The sequence below is a fragment of the Pygoscelis adeliae genome, unplaced genomic scaffold (assembly GCF_000699105.1).
Source record: "Pygoscelis adeliae isolate BGI_AS28 unplaced genomic scaffold, ASM69910v1 Scaffold75, whole genome shotgun sequence".
NCBI lineage: Eukaryota > Metazoa > Chordata > Aves > Sphenisciformes > Spheniscidae > Pygoscelis > Pygoscelis adeliae.
Window position 1 is genome coordinate 5,322,631 of NW_008824772.1, and position 22,470 is coordinate 5,345,100.

Genomic DNA, 22,470 nt, shown 5'->3' on the forward strand with positions numbered 1-22,470 from the left:
CCCCCAGTGCCTTCGCCGCCTGCCTTCCTCCCACTGAAGCATCTGGGGCAGGATGTATGGGCCGTCCAGGGCACCAATCCTGCAGCGCCGGTGCTTGCCCCAGCTGACCGCATGGTCTCAGCTAGCAGTGATTCCGAGGAGCCGGTGTCGGTATTGTCCCAGTTACATAGGTTTTCCCACCCACCGTCACCTCTGGGACCCATTTGCCCCCCTGCTGAGCTGATCCCTCGTTCACGCAGGAGATGCCCTGTCGCTGGGGGCCGTGCAGGGCTGCTCATTGCCCTTCCCTCAGCACGCGGAACGGCACAGAGCCAGCTCCATCACTGGGGTTGGAGTCAAGTCCTCCTAAAACACAGTTCCCTGCAGCTTTGGCATCCCCACCAGCAGTGCTGGGCACGACCCCATCCTCACTGTTGGTTTCAGGGCTGTGCCAGAGTGAGCCAGGAGCCTGGGTGTCATGGGGGACCAGGGATGTTCAGCAGCTGGGGACAAAGATCAGGCGGTACCTGCGCTCGAAGCACACTTACCCCCAGCAGCACTGTCAGTGCTCAGTGGGATGAATCCAGACCCGCGCCACGTACCTGACCGCAGCCACATCTTCACCGCAACCAAAGGTCCCCCCAGCTACGAGCCCGTAAATCTCTCCCTCTCTCCGTGCTGTTGGGGCAGGAGCCTGGGAGAAGACATCTGGCACCTGTGATGCCCCACACCTTCCTCTGCCCTGGCTTCCCCCCAGGGATGCTCAGTGCCGCCTGCGGGTGCGTCCCTGTGCTCCTCCGGCCACCCTGGCTGAGAGCAAGCGGGGGCCATGGGTACCGGGACGATGGGTACTGGGGGGCTCACTCCGGCCCTGAGACACTTGGTGGCAGAATCTACGGCATCACCTGATATTTTGCTAACATTTATGAATTGCATGAAGCAGATGTAGAAACTAATTTGCCGTGTTAATACCTAAAGCCAGCATTAAAAGAAAATGACACTTTACTTCTCCTGCTTTCCTGGCTCGCTCAGCAGCTCTCTCTCAGGGAGAACGCGCTGAGCCGTGTCCACGTTGCTGCCTCTCAGGGCACTTTGGTTTTGGGAACAGCCACAGAGGGTCCCAGAAGCTGTTGCGAAGCCCCTGGGAGGTGCTGTATCCAACCCAGGCTGTATCAGCGCCGCATCCAGCCCTGCGCTCGGCTGTCAGGGGGCACCGTGCAAGGCACGGCAAAGCCGGGGTATGCCGTGGGTGCTCTGCACGGAGCCCCCTTCCCGCTCGCCTCCCTCCTGGCCGTCCACCTTCCTGCAGCCGCACGTTACTCAGCCGCTCGGCCAGGAAGTGAATCCCCGGCGGGATGGGCAGGAAATAGTTAAGCAAGTGGCGTGCAATGGCCCGTGCTGGCCTGGCAGGTCCCCGGACCCCAGCATCACCCTCTGGTGTGGGTACCTTGGCTGTCACCAGCTCCGGGTGAGGATGTAGGAGAGGAGCATCAGGCAGGGCTGAGGACTAGGTGCTCCTGCCCAAGGGAGATGCCTCCCCGTGGTCCCCTCTGCCCGTAGGACCTACCTGGTGTACCACGGGCGATGTCCTTTCTCGGTTCCCATGCCAGACCCACGTGGCATGGCTGAGCACACGTGCCATCCAAGGGGAGCAGCCAGTCACCCCAGTGCTGCCAGTAGCCTGGGGAAAGCCGCCATGTCCCCCCCGGGCCAGCCACTGTACCCAGCAGCCAAGCAGGGATGCTGCAACGCTCACTCAGCGCCTGCAAACCCACATCTCCAACAGCCCCACTGCACACCCTCAGCCACCCCCAAAAACCTCCCCTGCCTTCTCCCTCCTCCAGACCACAGTCTGGGGGCCCAGCCAGCTCCTAAGGAGGGAGAGGAGGGAGACAAAAGCACTGGAGTGGCAGCGAGTGCCAGCACGTCCCCCTCACAGCAGCCGCACGGGGATAAGGGCAGGGCCTGTGAGTCGGCATCACTTTTGTGAGCGATGCTCCTCCAGTCAAGGAGCCGGGGCTGTCCGGCTCAAGGATGAGGTGTCCATGCCATGGCTAGACAGCCCCTGGGCCTCGCTCAGCTCCCTACAAGCCACCTCCTGCACCACTGGGGACAGGGAAATACATGTCCAAGCTAAACCCAGGGGACTGGTTTTGCTGGGAAGCCCAATTTAACACAGGCACAGGGCGGTTTGGTGTTCGTGGCTTGGGGCGTTAAGGGACAACCGTCCCCAGGATCACGGGTTCCCTGCCAGGGAGATACTGCCATCCACTGCCATGGTGCCCGCAGGACCTGCGCCGTGTCCGACGGCCCTGGCGCCGCGGGCAGGCCCAGCCACGGGCAGGTACGAAGGCCAGTGTTTGCTGGCTGGCAGCACCGGGTCGGGGAAACCTGCCGCCTGGCTGGGTTTCTGTTTGGGAGGGTATTTAAGGGTGTTCTCCAGGGTGTGCCAGCCCTGGCCTCCACCCTGCTTTCACAAGCACCCTCTCTGAAAGGAGCTTGTTGTTCTCTGCCGTGGAGCAGATGCAATTAGCACCAGCGAGGTTCCCCCATGGAAGCCGGGCTGCCGACGGGCAGAGCAGCGATGGGGCCCGTCTATGCTGAGGACCCGGGGACAGCCACGTCCCCTCCCCATGCCCAGGGCAAGCGGAGCCCAGCTCCATCACGAACCTGGCGGGACGCAGCAACCCAGCCGGCCAGGGGGAGTTGGAAACCAGGGGACGTCTCCTGGGCTGGGGGGGTTGAGCGCCCTGCCCTGCAAGGGCTGCGTCCACACGCTTCGTGGGAGAGAACCTGGCTGGAAAGTGACGACCAAACCCGAAGCCAAGCAACATGCAGGAGCCCAAAGAGCGGGTGCTTGCTCTGGGGCTGTCGGCGCCTCTGACAGCCACCCCCGTGCTCACAGACCGTCCTCCTCACCCCACCTGGGGCAGCCGTGGGCCTGAGCCCATCTCTTGGGCTCTGCAATGCTGCGTTGGTGCCATAGTTCAGTTTTGGTCTCTCCCTGCGGTCGTGGAGGTGACCACATTGGTCTCGGGGCTTGGCAATCCTGAGCGGCATTTCTGGGCTTGGTCTTAGCTGCGCAGGGATGTGTCCCATGGCACTTGGGTACTGTCACGTCACCAAACCTTTTCACCGGCTCTTTGGGGGATAGACAAGTTGGGAGAAGGGATCTCTGTCAGCATCAGCCCAACATCAGCTTGGCTGCGCCTAAGCAAAAAGGAAAAGTTAGGGAGTGTGCAAACCCCAGCCACCCGGCAGCCCCCAAATACCCGCCGCATCCCAGTGCCCAGCCCGCAAAAGGCTCCGGTAGGGGCCAAGCCAATAGATCTGCTTCTCCCTGTCATCCGCTGAGTAAACTGGTCCCCATTGCACTGGAGTGACAGCCGTGCGAACCAGGGTGAATCACTCCCCTCCCGTGTCCGGCACAAATCCAAAGGCACGATTCAACCCCGGGGGAACTGGAGCTGGGAGCTGGTTCGTGGTGGGCAGCCAGTGCTCTGGCGGTTATCCAGCGCGATGGCAGAGGGCTTAGCCAAAATCACACACGTGCCCAGGGAAGGGGGTGAATTTAGCCGCCGTAACCTCACCTGAAAACCAGCCTCGAGTTACGATTCCTGCTCGCAGCCGGGACTGGGCTGGGAGCCGGGACCTGACCGGGACTCCCGGTCCCTGTGCTGCGCTGCATCCCTGCTGCCTCGCAGGCCCAGTGGGCAGTGGGTCCCATCCTGCTCTCCCAGGCCCAGTCCCAGCAGAGGGAGCTGTGACATTAGCGAGCCCAGCCACGGCTCTCCCTGCTGGGACGGTAGCCCCAGGCTTTGGAGGGGGACCAAAGAAAACAGTGCTGGGGCCCTGGCGCCGTGCAGCCTTCTCGGAGAACTCGCCGACTCAGCACATCTGATCGCTTGCCCTTTTGCTGGAAATCAAGCCAAGAGTTAAGCAGAACTTGTAAATTCAAATATTCTAAAAAACAGTTTAAAAAGCTCCTTCTCCATTTGCATCCATGCAGCTTGGACCTTCGGTGCAGCGGTGGTGTTTAGCTGATGCTGGAGCACCTCTGCGTGCAGCGGCACGAGGCTGGGACTAGAGACCCCACACCTGGTGGGGCTTCAGCCACTTGGGGAGCCGTAGGGCAGAGCCACCTTGCAAAGAGTATTTCTTGCTTGCAAAAAGTATTTACACACACACACGGCACAAACACAAACAGGCAGGGAGCAGCACAGCTTCACACCAAACAAATCCCCATCCTCCAAACAGAAAAACCACAGCTCCAAAGGGACAAGTGTGGTCCAGACCCCAGCCAGACCTGGGGTACAGACTGCCAGAAATCACCATGCTCAGGTCATTCCTTATCGTTTGCATCCTTGAGAAAAGGCTGGATAAGCAGTACCAGCAACACCATGCGGCGTTTCTCTGATCTGGTAGTTTGCATCACAGCCTGAACAGGCGCGTTGCCAGCACCCCACGGCAAGGGGCTGTTGACTCTCTCCCGTTAGGATATCTGTGAGATCAGGGAAGGGCACAGGACCCCAGCCCACTGCTGCACCCCAGAAACACTCCTGCCACCCAGGAGCTGCCCGTAGACCATGTATGTAAAATGGTGCAGTGGAGCTGGGAGCTGAGGGCTCGGAAAGCGAGTGCGATGGGTCTGTGGAAAACAACTAACGTTACGGTTTGGAGCTGGGCTGTGTTTTGAGCACTGATGCATCAGGGATGCTTGGAATAGGCTCTGGGCTGCAGCCTGGTGCTGTGCTCGGTCCTGGGAAGCTCCCGGGGGTGAAAATCAAAGCCGTTCGCACACAAACCACTTATGCAGCTCAGTGCCCTGGAGAGATAGGGCAGAAACGCTGCCTCCCTGGGACAGCGCACTGGAAGACAACTACCAACACGTTCAAAACACCATCTTCATTTCGGATTGTCACACTCAAGACAGCACAGACTGGACTCAGAGGCATGCTGGGCACCTGCTGGCGAAAGTCAGGGCTGGCACGTCTCACGCTGAACAGCCCCAAACCACAGTAATCAAAACTCCCTTCCAAAAACACAGCATCAAACACTGTACCAAAGCAGCCAAGAACCAGGAGAGAGGCCAGGACCCCCCACCCCCCTGCTCCGCCAGCCCAAACCCCAAATCAACCACTTGCTCAGGAAAGAATGGGTGTAATTATTTATTTTGGGTCCCTTTGAAAATACCATCACATATCTCCTTCTGTTCATGGCTTCGTGTGGTCCCTCAGCCCGTGACGGCACAGTGTCCTAGCCAGCTGGGCAGCACACTTGTTCCTCCAGAAAGCAGGTGACCATTGTCCCTTCGAGGTTGGCAGGTCGGAGCTGCCTGGTCCGATCTCAGCAGTCGTCCCTCCGTAGCAGGTACCGCCTGGGAGCATCACACAGACAGGGAGCAGAGCGAGGGAGCCGGAGGGCAGTCCAGGGGACTGGTGGGCATGGCTGTAGCTTTCACCTGCCCCAGGAAGAGAGTCTCTGGCTTGTGTTTTCTGGCAACTTAGAACTGGGTTTGTTTCTCGATCATTAAAAAAAAAAATAAAATAAAATGATGATGATGATGATGCTATCTGCAAAGGGGAAGAGAAAAATCTATCAGCACCCTGAGGACCCAAGACTGAGCTGTACCGAAAGCCTGTAAAAACAGCAAGAAGCACACAGATATTTGAGGACTGGGAAGCTCGAACAATACAGTGGATTGGGGTGTCAGTGGATGTGACAGTGGGGAGACCCACACTAGTGCCTTCCCTTCACCTCTATGGCAGGCACGCGGTCCTTCGAACCAAACCAACCAAACCCTGGAAACACCATAAAACAGCAACAACTCCAACCCAGATATGCAGTCTCCAAAGGTCTGAGCAAGATCTCAAGCATTTGGGGAAGGATTCCCAATGCCACTGGGCACGGCCGTCAGCCTGCTCCCACCGGGAACTGCGGTTGATTTCCTAACGCCTTCAAAAGGTGAAGAGTCAAGACAAGCCTGAGTGTGGTTGAAAATCCCAGCTACAGGGACTCAGAAGAACCAGACCACAGTGCAGTCTGCATTCATGTAGGTTATGAAACAAAACAAAGGCTTCACGTCCTGCCCAGCCACATTAGGGCTGTTGAGTAATGAACTAACGCTATTGCCACCTCTCCGAACTCTCATCGTTTCCACATGAGCAGGAATTTGCCCACACACAGAAGCACTGAGGTTACCTGGACTCCTACTCTTCCAAGTGGGTTGGAAAACAAGACCTTACATTATCCACATCTCCACCTGCTGAAGGGTTTAATCGCTCAGAGGCCCCATCTCCTACTTACAGTTCAGTGTCCACAATGACATCTGGCTTCTCCAGAGTTTGCCGTCTCCTCTGGATGGCATCCACAATCTTTTTCCTGGGGCCCAATGGGATATTGATGCTCTTCAGGTCATTGTCTGAACATAGCATGAGGGCCTCCAAGTCGATCTTTTCCTTCTTCAAGATGGAGATGAACTCAAACATGTGCAGGGAAGCCAGAAAAGTCTCCAGGGGGCTGGTGTCTGGTTCGTCGTCGTCATCTAAGCCCAGCTCCACCTCGTCCCAGGGTAGCTCCTCCACGTTCCTCTCCTGCAGGCTGTTGGCACTGCCAATGCTATCGTTGAGACTTGGCGAGCGCTGCAGGCGGCTCCGCAGTTTGACACCTACCCCATCTGCGTTGTCTTCACCCAGCATGCCAGCGTCCTCCCGGCCGATCCCAAAAAGCCCACTGCTGACGTAGTTGCGCCGGAACACCATGGTGCCCAGCCCAGGGCGGTTGAACAAGGAGTCGTGGCCAGAGTCAGTGCTGACCTCTGAGTGGGCCGAGTCCATGTGCAAGCCCGGGTCACTTATGGCACGGGAGACAGTGTCTTCATCCATGAGGAACATGTCTCTGATATTACGCCGAGTCCATTCCTTGGGGCTGGCGTATGTGCCCTGCTTCACAAACATGACGTCGTTCCCCAGCTGCAGACCAGACAGAGACCGCACGCTTTTCCTCCCATCCTCGTAGATCTTGAACGTCCCATCCACCTGCTTCTTCTTCTCTAGCTTCTTTTGTATTTTCGTCTTTCCCTTGGCTGTGCCATGAATGGTGGCTTGTGAGTATGGCAGGGAAGTCACCATAGACATGTGTTGGAACTTCTTGCTTAAGGTGCTACTCGAATAGCTGGAGAAGCTCATGGTATCTGAATTATCTGACATCTCCTTTCTGTACCGTTTCTCCATCCGTTCGTGGTGCTTCTTCTGCAGCTTCACGCAGTCCTTAATCCTCCGCTCCGCGTCCCGAAAGGCCTTGTCCTTCAGTTTGCTCACCAGCTTGGGGTTGAGGCTGCTCTGCTTGGCAGCAATAGAGTCCAGGTATCGCACACACTCCATGTGCCCCTTCATGGCTGCCATGTCCAGCGGGGTGTGGTAGTCATTGTCCAGGCACCAGATGTTGGCCCCAAAAGAGATGAGGAAGGAAAGGCAGTTCAGGTGGCCGTTGGCTGCTGCCAGGTGGAGAGGGGTGTTCCCCCAGATGTCACATTTGTCTGGATCGCCCCTAGACAGCAAGAAAAACAATGACGTAGCATGCAAGCATGGCTGGCAGACTCTACTGAGATATTCCCAGTTGTACAGGGGCCAATCAGCACCATGAACTGTTGCCTCCTCAAAATATGAAGCTACATGTCTCCAGCCCTAACAGCTTAATTTTAAGGGGGTCTTCTGGAGGGGTGTACCGCTGACACGGAATCACACGCCTGACACTCAAGTCTGTGATTATTCCCGTGACTTGAATTTAGCTCTCAGGAGACAACGTCCCTGCATCAAACTGAGTTTTGGAGGGACTAAAGCTAGATTCTGAATAGCCCAGAACTGAGATATGGAGCTGATTCTAGCTCAGCTTGTTATAAAATTTCAAATCTCAAGCATCCTATTAAATGCTAGTCAGATTCAATCTTCAAATCTTGGTTTCATTCAGATTCCACGGAGAGATATCCCAAAATACCTCTCCATACACCACATCCTGTGTGGGACACCATGTGTTCCCACCATGATGGTAGCACCTCCATGAAACGGCCATCCTCAGCATTGGTTCCGAAACCCACCAGCTGCTGCACCTTCCCACCCTCCTGTTCATTGGTGCCTGGGGGAATTCGGGGCACAAGAGGGCACGTAGTCAGTAGATAATAAGAGCAAAGTTGCTGGCATTGGCCTCGGGGCTGGGGTTTTGTGGGGGTTTTTGCTGTACCACGCTTGGTTTCGATTGCATGGCTTGAAGCACATTGGTATTAGCACATCCTGAGAATCCAATTTCAGAGAAAGTGGGGATTAGGTTTCTGCACTCCTCAAGAGCTGGACACTCGACTAACGCCATTAGCATCTCTTCTCACATCGTGCTCGACCCTGCCACAGCAAGCCTCTGACGGGGCACAACCACTCGCCCACATCTCCTGCCTCCCATGACGGGGTGGACACAAACCTAGGATTGAAGAGAAGTCTGTCCTCCTGACATTCCTCTGTATTGATGATCTGCTGAAACAAGAGAGAGTTCACACCCCTGCTGGCACCAGCCTTCGCCCGAGCGCGTGTGCTAATAATATGCAGCCAGCAGCAGTATCTGTCAACAAGGCGCTCTCCCTTCGTGCACATGGATAAGGCAAAGCCTTTTATTAAGGCTGTGCAGCTCTACCACCCTCAAGAGCAATTCCCCATGGGCAGCAGGGCTCTGGCAGAGCTCTGGCTCAGCACAGCTCCTGCCCGTCTCCGCACCACCCTTTCAATGAGCTCTAGAGGAACTGAGCACTGTGCCTCCGCCACGAGGACCCCAGCTCCAAGCCTTGGTGACACTAGGAGTCTGGAAGGCGAATGCACACTTGAGACCTCCAGCCTGCGTTACTTTACTCCTTGCTGCTTTAGGACCTGTGCTGACAAGAGCTCGGAGCAGCAGAGCCCAGAACCCTCTCCCAAACCCCACGTGCTCTGTGCCTGTCTCGCTTGAAAGAGTCTGAAAACTACTTCAGAGAAAGAACACGGAGATCACAGGAGCTGAGGGACTTCTTTACCCTGCTAGCTTCGCACCTCTATCACTAGCACCCACACACAAGACCCTGTAGCAGCCTCATCCAGCACATTCCCCCACCCATACCGCAGGCGGGCTCCCTGCTGCCCGCTCTGGACACTGCTGTCCAGGGAACGGCGGAGCCAGAGCAGAGCCACCCGGCCGGCGTGATGTCTAATTCACAGTCCGCAGGCTTTGCCGACATCTCAGCTATGTAACACTGGGAAACGATTCTGCAAGAGGCAGAAGCAATAAATACAGCATCCAGAGGTTAAGCTGGAGATTATTTGGACCCAGAGCATGTGCTTCCTGGCTGTATTCCCCAAGAGCCGCTACAAGGTCCACTCAGCTTTCCCTTTGTGGGAGCATCAGCAGTTGCTCTCCACCACACACATATTTTCACAAAACTTGTAGAAACTTAGTAACAACAACCTTGAGCCTGCTGGCAAATTCAGCAAGAGTTAGTCAAAAGGCTCAAAATTGTGTAAGGGCCAAAAAGACCCACAAAAACTGCAGGACTTCTGTATCCAGAGCCTTCAACATCTCTCACAGAAGCACAGAAAGGCTTCAAAGATGGGTGCTAGGGAGGAGAAGGGCAGGAGTTCACAGGATTGAGGAGCCATGAAGCCAGCAGAAGGAGAGGAGGAAGCTGCCGGTACTCTGGCAATGCCGAGTTTCCAGGAGCGGTAACTCCCCAGCGCTCGCCTCTACCCTCGTAGTGACATGTCCAGGCGGGGAAATTCATGGGGAGGATAAATATTTGATGAATTGCAAGAGAGGAGTAAATTATTGATGGAGCTAGATTAAAGAGCCAGTGAAACTGGAACTGCCGGCGCTGGCGGTGGGACTCCAGCGTGTGAAGGGTTGGTTGTTTGTTTACGTGTGCTCTGAATGGGCACATGTGTGCCTGACGTGTGTGGGCAGAGGAGCCAGGGTACTATGAGGGTCCCAACATGTACGTGGACTCATGATTTGGGCAATGACTTAGCGGTGGGCTCACCAGAAACAATCTTGCTCCCCAAGCCGAGCGTATGGATGCTCGATCCATAAAGTACATCTCAGAGCCCATTCTCATGTCTGTCTGGTTTGGGTGGCAAAGAGCAAAGCCAGGGAGGTCTTGGGGCTTCATATTTGAAGGTCTACTTTCCTCATGCTTTTTACCGCCTCAGAGAATAAGTGAGGGGAAAGAGCATCAAAACCAGCTTTCCCTGGACATTTCCACTGTCTAGAAAAAAGAGTATTAGAGCAAAGTTAGATCTCTAGGTCCCTTTGCCCTATAAATGTCTGCCACAGCCACTAAAAATGTACCAGAAGGGAAGAAGAACGGCAACTTGCAAAGTAGAGGTGTTTGATCCAGCACAGATAATAAACATGAGGCCCTCCCTCTGGCAGGTGTCTGTCCGAGCAAAACTTCACCTCCAGGGCGCTGCATGCGAGGAGATGCTGACTGCAGGGTCCACTAAGTGGGAACGTATTTTAATAACAGGTGTGAAGTGCAGCACTTCTCAACTTCAAAGCGTTTTCGAGTGCTGAGTCAGCTCCTGTAATAATCATTACTAAAAACGCTGTTAATTGAGCCCCTTAGGTGGATGTGTGCATCTCCTGAGTCACTGTGTTTGCACCGTGACATGCACACTCACTCCCTTCCTGCTGGTTCTTCCCCTCCACTTCTCCCATAGGATCCCAATTAGCCAGGGAATCCAGCGGCACTTACATACGTCCTTCCCTGGCTGCACGTGTGAAGTTCCTCTGATAGCAATGGGCTGGCTCACCCCCTGGCTCGTGGATGTGTGTGAAGGACTGGGCCCTCGGACCAGGAGCCGGCTGGGTGCAGAGTATCTCTGGCTCCCATAAAATGTTTTTGGATATAGGAAGAGGAAAAAAATAATTTCTGGCTTGAGGGAAAAACCCACCAGCTTCAGCACAGCCAGCCAGGGCAATGACCCAAGCAAAACCTAGAAATGAGCAGAAAATATGAGTTTTTGGACCCACAGCAGAGCCTTGGATCCCGTATCCCAAGCTTTGCCCAGGTGGTAGCAGGTCAAGGATTCAGCTTTTCTCCAAGTTCAGATCCCCAAAAATCCAGCACAGGTGCTGTAGGTGAGGTTCCTCTCAGGGCCCTCTGCCTCTTGTACCAGCAAAAAGCTAGGCTAGCAGTTATTGTTACTGGTGATTATTAACGCCGGCTGTACTGCGGTAGTGCCTAGGGGCACGTCTACCAGCTCAGCACTTCGCCGTGCCCAGATCTCACTGACTCCACGCAGCCAACTCAGGTGCCGGAAGCGACGAAGCTGCGCCAGCGCTCCACCCCGCTCCTTCACCTTCCCAGCAGGTCATCACCCAGGGGAAGGTCCCCACCAACACGGCCACGCTGCTCCTGGCACCCACGTGGCCGTCAGCCCTGTGGCGTGCAGAGGATGCACATCACCTTCACGTGCCTTGCTGCAACCTCCTCTGCAACCCTGCCCCAGCCGGGGTGATGCGACTCCCTCGAGCCGCCTGGCTGATGTCAGGAGCCATCTTGTCCCCTCCAACCCACTGCTGAGCCGCTCGCACCCCTCTGCCATTCATATCCAAAGCATCCATGACCTCCATTTTTGTAAGAAGGGAAACTGAGGCACACCTCTGCAAAGAAACGCTGGGTGACAAAGCTGACTGCGGACCTGTCTAGCAGAAAGACACATCCTCACCTCTCCTGTGGTCCACTCCAAGGCAAGAAAGTCCTGGCCGTTCCCAGCCGAAACCCCCAGACCCACGGTTAACTGGAGCTGGACTGATGCCTGCCACTGCCACAGCAGTTCATAACGAGCCACGCTGAAGAATTACTGCTTCTGAAAAGCTGCAATACTAAATGCCAGTTAGCCTGCCTTTTCCCAGCCATCACGTTAATTGAGTTTGCTTCCCTCGCTGGAGCTCAGCCAGGAGGAAGAAAAAGGCTTTTTGTGTTGCAAACAAGACGGATGAGCCACTGCTGATCCCTCCATCCCAAACCCTCTCTCCATCCCCATGCAAAGGTGGCACAGAAGAACAGCCACATCACTGGCTGTTATGGACAGAGCAATAAGCCTGCTTCGTTACCCCTTCTGTGCGAGTTGAGACGACGAGCTTTCCTCAAGGATCCCCCGAGGCATTTAGCGTACTTTCTTTCCCCCTCCCCATTTCAGCCCTACACCACAATCTGCTGAACACACAGGCGTATGAATGAGGCTCCTTCACTGACGACAGAGGCTGGATAATCCCAAGTGACCATCAGCCTGGCCTGCAGCGGGGCACGACGACCAGAGCCGCGATTGTTGCCCCTAGCAGCCCCCCTCCCTCGCTGCGCTGCTCGGCACAGCCCTGCTTTCTCAGGGTGCCTCTGGCCAGCCCCGCTAGGACGTTTCGTAACAGCTTGGCCCCGGCGCTCAATCTCCTGGCTTGTCTGGGCACCAGTACCACTGCCCAGCGCTGGCAAGGAGGATTCAGTGTTTCTTGCTACCCCAAGATTCCCCCATCACCCCCTGGTGCCTTGGCATCCCCCTGCAACCCAGTCGGAGGCTAACCAGCCTCTCCCACCAGACCCTGACGCTGCCTCCCACCCGATCCCTGCATGGAGCCAGCCCAGCCCCGAAGCCTCCACTCCCCCAGGCACTGCTCCATGCTGCGGTCCCACACTCTCCTGCCTCGCAGTGCAGGGCTCTCCATGGCGAAGGAGGAATATTTTGACAACAGAGGCCAAAGAGAAATGCCCTGACATTTTGGGACACTCAGGGGTCCTCCCTCTTGCCTCCCAGTTGTTATATTGCAGGTGTAATAGTAACATATCCAACACAGAATTAAGTTTCGTCTCTGAACAAGACTTAAATACCGTTGCATGTCATCCTAAGCACCAGCAGAAAATTACAGGGTCTGCCCCCGGACTCTCCTGGGTCCCGAATGATTTCCCCTCCCTGTCACCCCTGTCCCCAGGCTGGGGCTGTCCTGCCTCTCGCAGACCCAAAGCTGGCTCCCGGGAGCAGACGCACGTCTGGCTCCGGAGGAGGCTTCGCTGGTCTCTGCGTGGTCCTGGGCGAGGATCTGACAGACGGAGATGAATGCACAGACGTAAACGCATCCTTGCAGCCCCACAGACACACACTTTGCTCCACCATCCATCACATAAAGGGCACTGGGCTTTTGCCAGGCTATTTTCCCTGTCAGGAACAAATGGATATTAGGCTGTTAAACAGCAGCCAAGCTGCACTTGGACATGATTGAGAACCTTTTAATCTGATTTGAATTTATGAAAAGGGGCCCCTCCATGGAAAAGCAGCCCTTGGGCTTCATGGAGAGGCAGAAACTGCTGGCTTGGATGCATGGATCAGCAGGGCAGGCAGCGGTGCTGCGGCGTGTCCCCCGATGGAGGCGGGCAATATAAGGAGATATAATGATACAGAGAGATAAAGTCAGTCTGAAAGGCCCATGCCATGGATGAACACCCCACGGCATGGGCCTTTCAGACTGACTTTTTGGCCATCAAAGGGTCTTTGGAACCATTTCTAACTTCGGGGTCTCGTCCCCAGAGCTCCTGCCCTTGTCTCTCTGGCCCTGGGCGGTGATTCCCCTCCCGGCAGGAGCTCAGAGCGGGTTTCTGCTGGGCACAGTCCCTCCTGTGGGGGAATTACACAGTAAGTCACACAGCCCCCACCCAGGGAGGCATCGCGGGGCTCTCAGCTCAGGTGCATCTCGGGATGCACCACTCAGAGCGATGTCTTGCTTTCTGCCCTCCGGACTCAAATCATCTTTTTCTGAGCACACTCCTATTGCGCCAGGCACTCAAGGACTTTTCAAAGTGACTCTGTACACAGCATTTCTAACCCCAGGATCTGAAAAGAAAATGTTTTACAATGGAAGGACAGCAATATGTGGGGCAGCTCTGCCTGTAAATACAGCTGGCCAGGGCCAGGGGAGCCGGCTGAAGGTTTTGCATAAGCAGACCAGAGTATCAGGAGATGCTGAGGGCCCAGGAACAGGCACAGCGGAGACTTGGCCGATGGGCTACGAGAGCTGCAAACGCAGCCCAGGGCGGACGCAGAAAATCCCTGCTTAGGAGCTGACAGCCCCACCGAGCCCTGACCCAATGTGGAGCAGCAAAGCCCTTCCAAGGAGGCACGACGTACATCCAAGGCTGCCGACGCCAGCACTATTCCTCAATATTAGGAAGAAATAAATCAAAATCAGCAGCACCACCAATCTCTCAGCACAAGGCAGAGGCCACCCCACCTTGGATGCCTTTAGATGAGGTGCTCAGAGAGGCAACCGGAGTGGAAGGGAAGCACTGGGACGTGCTCCTTCGGGAGGTTGGTAAGGACAGGAGAGCCACGTACTGCTCAGGACGGAACTAGGTGTGGCAGCTCTTGCCTTAGCACAGACCTTCTCGTACGGTTCCCCCAACACCAAGATGTAGAGCCCTCCAGCCTGACAAGCCCCCTCAATCCCACACCCCTCTCCCCACCACATCCACGCTTACAGAGCCAGAGACCTTCAGATTTGGCAGCCCAGGGTGCGGGACCGAGGGACACATCAGCATTGAGCAGCCCTCACAGGGGAGACTGGGCCTAAAGAAATGTGCTCTTGGGGAACCTGCTCTTTAATTTCTTGGGCTCCAGGTGCATGACAGGCTGCCCAGGGGTCATATATTCAGACCTCATTTTGGATAAAACAGAGAAGTGTCACCTACTGCCAGCTGGCACTGCACACATCCCTCTATGCAAGCATTTCTTGGGACAGAGTGATCTGTTATTCTCTCCCTTATTTAAAAGGGCTTTTTTTCGTGGCAGTGACCCGATGTGCTACACTTCAGCTCTGCCTGTCTTTACAGGACCTGACTGCAAAAGCACTTACAGGGGTGCAGGGGGGCACCCACGGTGCAAGCGGGGTTTGGGGCTGGAGCAGAGTCACAGGTTGGTTATGGGGTCAGAGGAGCTGGGAAAACACAGAGCAGTTATCAGGAGCATTGGATTAGACTCAAAGCACTGCAAGGAGAGAAAAATAACAGAAGGGAGGACTGAGGGTGGTGGTGTTATGGACAGAAGCCATCATTTTGTGGGGCACCTGCACCCACGCTGACCTGTGAGCAGGGAAGGGGGAAGGGATGGGCTCCAAGCTGCTCTGTCCCCCGGGGCCAGCACCGTGCGTTCGCCAACACTCACCCTCTGCTGACAATGAGGCGCAGGGCATCCAGGTTGCCGTGGTAGGCGGCCCATAGGGTCGGGGTCATGCCATCCTCGTCCGGTGAGTTCAGGTCCTTCTTGGTGGCTTCCTTCAGGAGGTCCAGGTAGCCATCCCGGGCTGCTCGGTGGTACTGGTCGTTCATGGTGTGGAGTGGTCCCTGGGCGAGCGCATGGGTGCCCAGGGGGGCTCAGAGGATGGGCATGGACGTGGGGAAGGGGAAGCTGCCAGGAGGGCCCAGCTCGCCTCGCACAGCGCTGCCGTACCAGGACACCTGAGAAGTCCTGGCCGGGGAGGCAGGAGCTCCTCCAAGCCCAGCCAGCCAGGCTCTCCAGCGCTTCCCCTGGGTCCTAAGCATCCTCCAGCCTTGACGGCTCCTCGCAACAAACCTTTCACGCACCAGCTCCACCGCACATTTAAAGCTCCAATTAAGCAGCCTCGCTGTGTTGGGCTCAGCCAAGTGCTGTGGACACAGGGTCACGAAACGAAAGCTCACCGGGGTCTACATGTCCCCTAAGCGGAGCAGGCTGCCAGAAAGGCTCAGGGGCCATATCCCGCCTGATACCCCTGCCTGCCCCTTGCTGTAGCCACCCCATCTCGAGTGAGGACCAGCAGAGCCCCAGGGCAGAGCCGCAGGAGGAAGTGTGGACCAGTGAAGCGTGAGCCCCGCTGCCTCCGCTCGCAGCCCCATCAGAGCAGGGCGGCAGCAGGGACCTGCAGGGACACTCCTGCTCCGTGCAGAGACAGCCAAGAGCAGTTTGGTGACTTCCCTGATTTCACAGCAACACCAGGGCTGTTCACAGCTCAGCTTTTCCTGGTTAAAAAAAACCCAGGAAATATATAAATATCCCTAGTGTCACTAGGAGGACAACAGCAGACCCAGTCACCACCCCTGTCCCCCCACTACCCTGCCTGTGCCCACAGGACTCTGCTTTCTAAGGAATCACACAACAAACTGCACAACGGGAATCTGTGACAACCCAAATCTGTGATAACTCACACAGGCTGGAAAAATTCCGTCACTGCCTCTCCCTCTTTAGAGACCAAAAAACCCCCAAAGCCAAACCCGCTCCTGTCTGTGGCTCAGTACTTCTGCCATGATGTGCACGAGGGGCAGTGTCTAGCCTCCAGTGTCTTTTATGCTGACACAGAACTTCTGGCTGCCGTGAGCCCTGCGGAGAGCTGGATGGCCCCAGGCAATGCCTCCAGCACAGGATTCCTGGCCCCAGGCACCCTCTGCCAAGAGGCAGAGCCGAGCCTGGACGTGACCAAAGCACGTCGCTGTCACAGCGTATTGCGCCCAATGGTGAATCGCATCCCTTGGGACACGCCGTCACAGAGGAGGAATTTCCTGCTCCGCGCTTGTGCGTTTTGCCTATCGTGTCCCGGCCCTGGGGATGGAGATCTCTAGGGCTGGACCCCGCGTCTACCACCATGGCCCTGGGACAGCACAGCCACAGGGCAGATGGGGTCTGGAGAGGGGAAAGGTAGACCCAGCAGATGGGTGAGAAAGGGGGAAAAGAGTGGAAAAATGAGGAAAGACTGAAAGACAGCAGCAAAGAGGGCTGGAAGGTAATGAGCAGAGAGGGGGAAAAACAGAGAGAAACGCAGCTTATTTTTGTAAGCAAAAAAATGCCCCAAGACAGCAGCGTGGCCCTAAAGCAGTCCCAGGTGCACCCACACAAGCTGCAGTGATTAATCCCCGGGTGACTGACACAGAGTCACTGTCCTGGCTGCCCGGGGACACCTGTACGTGTGCGCTTGCCACCAGAGGGAGGGTCCGCTCCCCGCAGGGTTTGCTCACATCGGCAGATTCAGACTCACCCGCGCAGCTTCCCTGGGCGAGTCCTGACGGGATGTACTAAACATCGAGGTATTTGGCGCTGGAATCCTTCAAGGTGAAAAGCAGCATAGTAACGTCTGCAATTCATTACCGAGGTTATTTAATGATTCCTGTATTATTTCTAATTAAGATTGTTATGCTGTACAGTGGCTCCCCGGGGGGGACTGGGAGCATTGCCCAAGGCAGTAAATGCTCTTTCCTCTGTTGCTGGCTGTTAAGGACAAAAGAGAGAGGATAAATCAGTGCATTTAGCCCAGGGGGACTCTGAACCTCTGGCCTCTGCAAAACATCACCATTATCAGCTCAGATTCACCGCACGGGGGGTCTGGGCTTCCCCTGGGAAAGGCTACAGACTGAGAAAACATCAACCACTCACCCCAAAGAGGAACGCCTAAGGATCAGCAGAGGCCAGGCAGGGCAGATCCAGTACTGCTTGTGGCAGCCGGCTGGTGGCAGCACGGGAAAGACACATGAAGGTCCCTCTGGGCTGCAGAGTAGATCCTGAGCTCTCCTTCACCATCCCACGTAGTTCAGTTTGATGCTGTCCCTGTAGTGCTGCAAGAAGGAGCACAGTGGTGAGCTGGCAGGAATGGGACTGAGAAATGCACAGCAAACTGCCCCATCTCTGTGCTTGCCCCAGAGGAGGCGAGCGGCAGGGACATCTCCAAAAGAGGCATCCTCGTGAAGGAATAAAACTTGTCCCCATCCACTCAGAACTGCCCTGGGACCCCCTATCTCCTCCACCAAAATATAACAGCTAGGGTGAAAGAGATCTTGAGCAAAAGCTCTCTCCTTGCCTGGCAAATGCTTGAATCCCACCTGCGCCGTGGTTTGTAACACGGCTTCTTTCTCCTTGGAAGGAGAGAAGTGAAGCTCCTGAGAGCCAGAGAAAACTGATCCCTCCCTAAACAGCCAAAGGCAGTGCGTCAGCAAAGGGGAACACGGATTCCAGTCCCCAAATCCTGCCCGGTTCTAGTACTAAAGCTTCCTCATTGTTGACACCATGAATTTGATTGAGCTGCCTTTGGCACTGAATAGATACATAGGCAAATTTCTTCCTTTTCCTCAAAAACATTCCAGGAGTAGAGCATACTGATGGGAATAGTACAGGGTGAGGCACAATATTTACTGTGCTCAGTTAACCAGAAAGCCAAGCCCAAAATCATCAGCAAAGACAAGTTCATCACCTAAACCATCTTCTCTCAAGAGAAGAGATCTCATGCCTGCAGGTAGACAGGTTTGATGGGGTGGCTTTGCTCCATGGTGACCGTGACCCTGCGACCGAGCGATCTGTGCCATGCTTAGCAGTGTTGTCATCTCATGCCCTCCCCGGGTAAATAACCCTTATCTCCTCATCTCTCTCCTGCTTCCCCAAAATCAGCTATTGCACAAAATGGATCACATGACTTTCTCTGAGAAGCCCATGAAGCACTGCTGTCAGCTCCAGACATGGTATAAATCACAGAGACATCCCAACGGGTACAAATTATTTGGCTGACCAAGCTGCAGCAACGGGGAAACTTCTCCGACAGCCTGGCAAGACCAGAGATTTGGATTCCAGGAAGCAAAACAGGTTGGTGGAATGGCTTTGTTTGACTAGTTAATTTGCTTTGTTTCAGGCTTTTCATTGAGAATCAATGAAGTCCCAAGCTTGGCACAGGCAAGGGGCTTTAGAGGGAGCGACAGCGGAAATAGCTCACATCCTTCTTGCAGGGACTGGTTTAAACCATGATGTGACGTTCCAAAGACGACCAGGGTTTTCTTACCTTTCAGTGACGTGTTCCTCAGCCAGGAAGTATGACATTTTCTCGGAATGTTTAGTGGTTGACATTTAGAATTCAACCACATTGGCCGTTTGCCCCAGGATATTTGATCCTGCGAGTGCCTTTCTGGTGCTTTTGCGATATCTTGCATCAATCAACACCTAAACGTTGTGTGACAAATTAGGTATGCTTTGCTAAACTGACCTGGGATCTCCCCAAGCAAAAGTATCTTAAACAAGATCACAGCCTTCAGGGAACCAGAAGAGAAAGGTTGAAAATGAGCTCATCCCTCTTTTTGCACTCCTTGTCTCAGCCTTCCCCGTTCCTCTGATACGTCCTCTCCTCATCACATGTCCTGCTTTGGTCCAACCCTGGACTATTCAAAATGAAGTGACGCCTCTCACTCATGGGGCTCTCCTCCCAACAGCGTTAACCCCCAGCTAAGGCATTAGCTGAACCATGACCGAAGAGCCCGTGCGGAAGGACAGCGAGATCAGACACCCCAACTCCAGCATGGGCTGCGGACACAAGGATGACAAAGCCAACGTGGCTTCAAGCCAGATAGCGTCCTTCAGCCACCAGCCTCATCAGCCCCCCTCCACTCCTGCCTCCAAGGAAGTGTGGAAAAAGGGCGGCCGCATGTTCTCCATCCTGCTGGCTGTGCACTTAGCCCTGCTGGCCTGCACGCTGGTGAGCAGTGGGGCTTTTGAGAAGATTGCTGTGCATGATTACGATGTCTTCTTCCTACTGACTGTCATGATGCTGATGGTCATCATATGGATCATCTTCTACCTCGTCGGCACCTCCCGCTGCCCAGATGCCATCCTCTGCAAAGACTCCCACGCTGGGCCCGTCTGGCTGAGAGGTAGGAGCTCCCGAAGGGCTAGGGCTGGAGGTGAGATGCAGGGTGGACAGTTCATGGGGGCATCAGTTATTACAAGGGAAACAGCAACAATCTGGGGCACGGTCTCTTCCTCCTATGCTGGGGCACGGCCCCATGCCCTGTTTCAGAAGGTTAGCTCCTAGTCCCTCCACTGGTTTCACTGCCAGTTCTCCCTTTATCCGCAAGGGCTCTTGGTGCTTTACACCAGGTTCCTTCCCAGCCTTGCCGTTGCTCTTGCAAGAGCTGTTAGCCCCAGTCAGAGTACAGGGTTGATTGAAAATCCCTTCCAGCCAAAATTATTGTATGATTCTGTTGGTGCCAAGATAATTTGGGTGCTGGGAGAGGAAAAACAGAGGTATAAGCAAAGCCTCCCCATGGCAATAGTTCCTCTTCTTCCTCTCATCTATCTGCATTAGCCTACACGTGCATACATCTGTCCAACCACAGATATTTTGGTTCCTCAACAGGAGGCCTGATCCTATTTGCCATTTTCAGCCTTGTCATGGATGTGTTCAAAATAGGATATTACTCGAGCTTCTACAGCTGCCTGTCTGCAATCAAAATAATCTACCCCATTGTGCAAGCAATATTCGTGGTTGTCCAGGTGAGATGGTTGTGCTCTGTCTCGGGGAAGGTTAGAGAGACAGAGCCACCAGTGGAAGGAGCTCTGATCTCATGCATGGACATAGTTCAACTTCCCCTGCAGCAAATGCAAGTGGCTTAACTCAGCCCCCACCCAGCCCACATCTTCTCCTTCCAACCACGACAACTTCCAGCTGTGGCAACTCACTTTAAGGCATTGATTTAAACTTGTTCCCATCCTGTGACATTTTGGCTTATGCCAGGATGGCTCGTCACAAACTCTAAACAGCCTGCATCCAGCCAGATCTCCTTTCCCGTGAAGAACAGAGAGGCAGGAGGACAGTCAGGGCAGGGACTGCCTTGCAGTTTGAAGTCCTACACAAAGGACCACCTGCTCTAGGACAATACCAAGGAGGGAAGAGGTCAGATAGGGACAATTCAGACAGGAACAGGGGCTGGCCATGAGCAGAGCAATGGCAGTGGGACAGGGCAGGAGGAGCAAAGAAAGAACAGACCACATCCAGCAAAGGGCCGGGATTACGGGCTAGTAGGCTGGGCCCAGATGGACCCAAGCGAAAGAGGCTCCAGCTTGCTTCTCTGCTGAGCAGGGAGATCCCTACTTCAGAATGATGTGATTTGCTTTCTTGCTTTGTTGGAAATAACAACTTCTTTTCTTGCCCCTGCCAGACGTACTTCCTGTGGATCTCTGCCAAAGACTGCGTCCACGTACACCTGAACGTTACCAGGTGAGCACTGCTGCTCTTCGAATCCCACCGGCCCAGAAGGCCTGGGCCACCGCAAACCCGCTGCACTCTCTCACACAGCTAAGATGCAGCAAGGGGACAATCCCGTCTCCCTTAATGCTGGCCCAAACTAAACCTGCTCAGTCTCCAGCTAGCCTTAGATCCCAGCTCAAGCAGTTGAGGTTCATGACCTGAGGATCTAGCAGGGTTGGGATTCAATTCAAGAATACAAGCATTACTCAAAGCAGATTAGTATTAAATAAATAATTAGCATTAAATAAAATGATTCATAGCTGACTTTTGCTTCCCTGGGGAAGACAACAATGCAGTTGGCAAGCCTCAGGCTAAAACAAGATCTTGTCCACTTTTGCAAGACTGGATCTACTGAAGACCAATCCAGACCTATTAATCTATTCACTATTGAGAAGCTCTTCCAAAACCAACAAGAGGAATCAGGCCTTCCTAATTCTAATGAGCACGGACAAAAAATAGGAAGAGAGTGAGAGCAGCAAAGCAAGGGTCAGGATTTCTAGCCTTGACCACTAGAGTCCTTGCACCACTTCAAGGCAGCTCCCACAGTCCCCCTGAGCACATGCACATCTATAACATGGATGGGAGCAACATGGCCTAGAGCCATTGCTTTAATCTCATGAACCTTCTCCTTCTGCAGGTGCGGCTTGATGCTAACACTGACTACAAACTTAGCAGTGTGGATGTCAGCAGTGACAGACGAGTCTGTTCACAAAGCACATTCAAAGTTGAAGAAGAATGTGACAGAGGAAATCTTCAGATGGCTCCTGAAAGGTAATCTGCCCATTTTTGAAGCTCTCTGGTCCAGGGAGGGAGCCCATGAGATAGAAATTGTTCTGCAAGTCAGGTTTTATCCCTTTTCAGAAGGCCTATCGAGAGCTGAAGGTTCCTTTAACAGAGCTGGTATGTTGAAAGCCAGGTCTTAATGTTCATTTCTTAACCTGTATCACAGAGGAGTCAGAAAGGCCCTGTACAAACGGGATGGGAATAAAGAAGGGAAGGGAAAAGAGAGGTTTAACCCGCCACCTAACTTCGTCAGAAAGAACATGAGCACCGGAAAGCTGAGGTTGAAGTGTCCTTGTTTTCAAAGCGGTCACGTATTCTTCTGTCTTTGGTCTTGTTTTTCACTGACCCTAAGTATCCAGTTCTTCAGGGCTGCAAACAAGTGCTGGCTCCTTGTTTTAATTCCACTGCATCTATGTGTTTTTATCTTGTTTCAGCGGGAATGAGAAGCAGCTCAGCCGAAGAATGCAATTGCAACAGCCAAATCTGCCAGATCTTCAAGAACGGCTATTTTTGGCTGTACCCTTTTAACATTGAGTACAGTCTCTTTGCCTCTGCCATGGTCTATGTCATGTGGAAGAACGTTGGACGCTTCATAGACCACCACTCCCACCACATTCACCACCT

At 54.5% G+C, this 22,470-nt stretch overlaps 2 protein-coding genes across 2 annotated transcripts in view; one reads left to right on the forward strand and one right to left on the reverse strand.

Annotated features, from left to right (window-relative positions):
* Positions 1-6,281: 6,281 nt before the first annotated feature.
* USH1G (Usher syndrome 1G (autosomal recessive)) lies at positions 6,282-15,361 on the reverse strand. Its single transcript, XM_009323749.1, has 2 exons — positions 15,198-15,361; positions 6,282-7,527 (listed from the first exon to the last, which is right to left on the reverse strand). Exons 1-2 carry the CDS (start codon positions 15,359-15,361, stop codon positions 6,282-6,284), a joined length of 1,410 nt encoding a protein of 469 aa, XP_009322024.1.
* Positions 15,362-19,281: 3,920 nt separating this feature from the next.
* Positions 19,282-22,470, forward strand: part of OTOP2 (otopetrin 2) — a 5,281-nt gene continuing 2,092 nt past the window's right edge. The window contains exons 1-5 of the mRNA XM_009323750.1: positions 19,282-19,687; positions 20,173-20,309; positions 20,975-21,033; positions 21,701-21,834; positions 22,281-22,470. Coding sequence (XP_009322025.1) covers positions 19,282-19,687; positions 20,173-20,309; positions 20,975-21,033; positions 21,701-21,834; positions 22,281-22,470 — 926 coding nt within the window. The remainder of the gene's footprint in view (positions 19,688-20,172; positions 20,310-20,974; positions 21,034-21,700; positions 21,835-22,280) is intronic.

What these genes read in the sequence shown, in the direction of transcription:
- USH1G (XM_009323749.1), bottom strand. Translation starts at nt 15,361, where the DNA reads ATGAACGACCAGTACCACCGAGCAGCCCGGGATGGCTACCTGGACCTC. An exon ending in CGCCTCATTGTCAGCAGAGG is followed by an intron (nt 7,528 to 15,197) that starts GTGAGTGTTGGC and finishes CTTGCTGTCTAG; the next exon opens with GGGCGATCCAGACAAATGTG.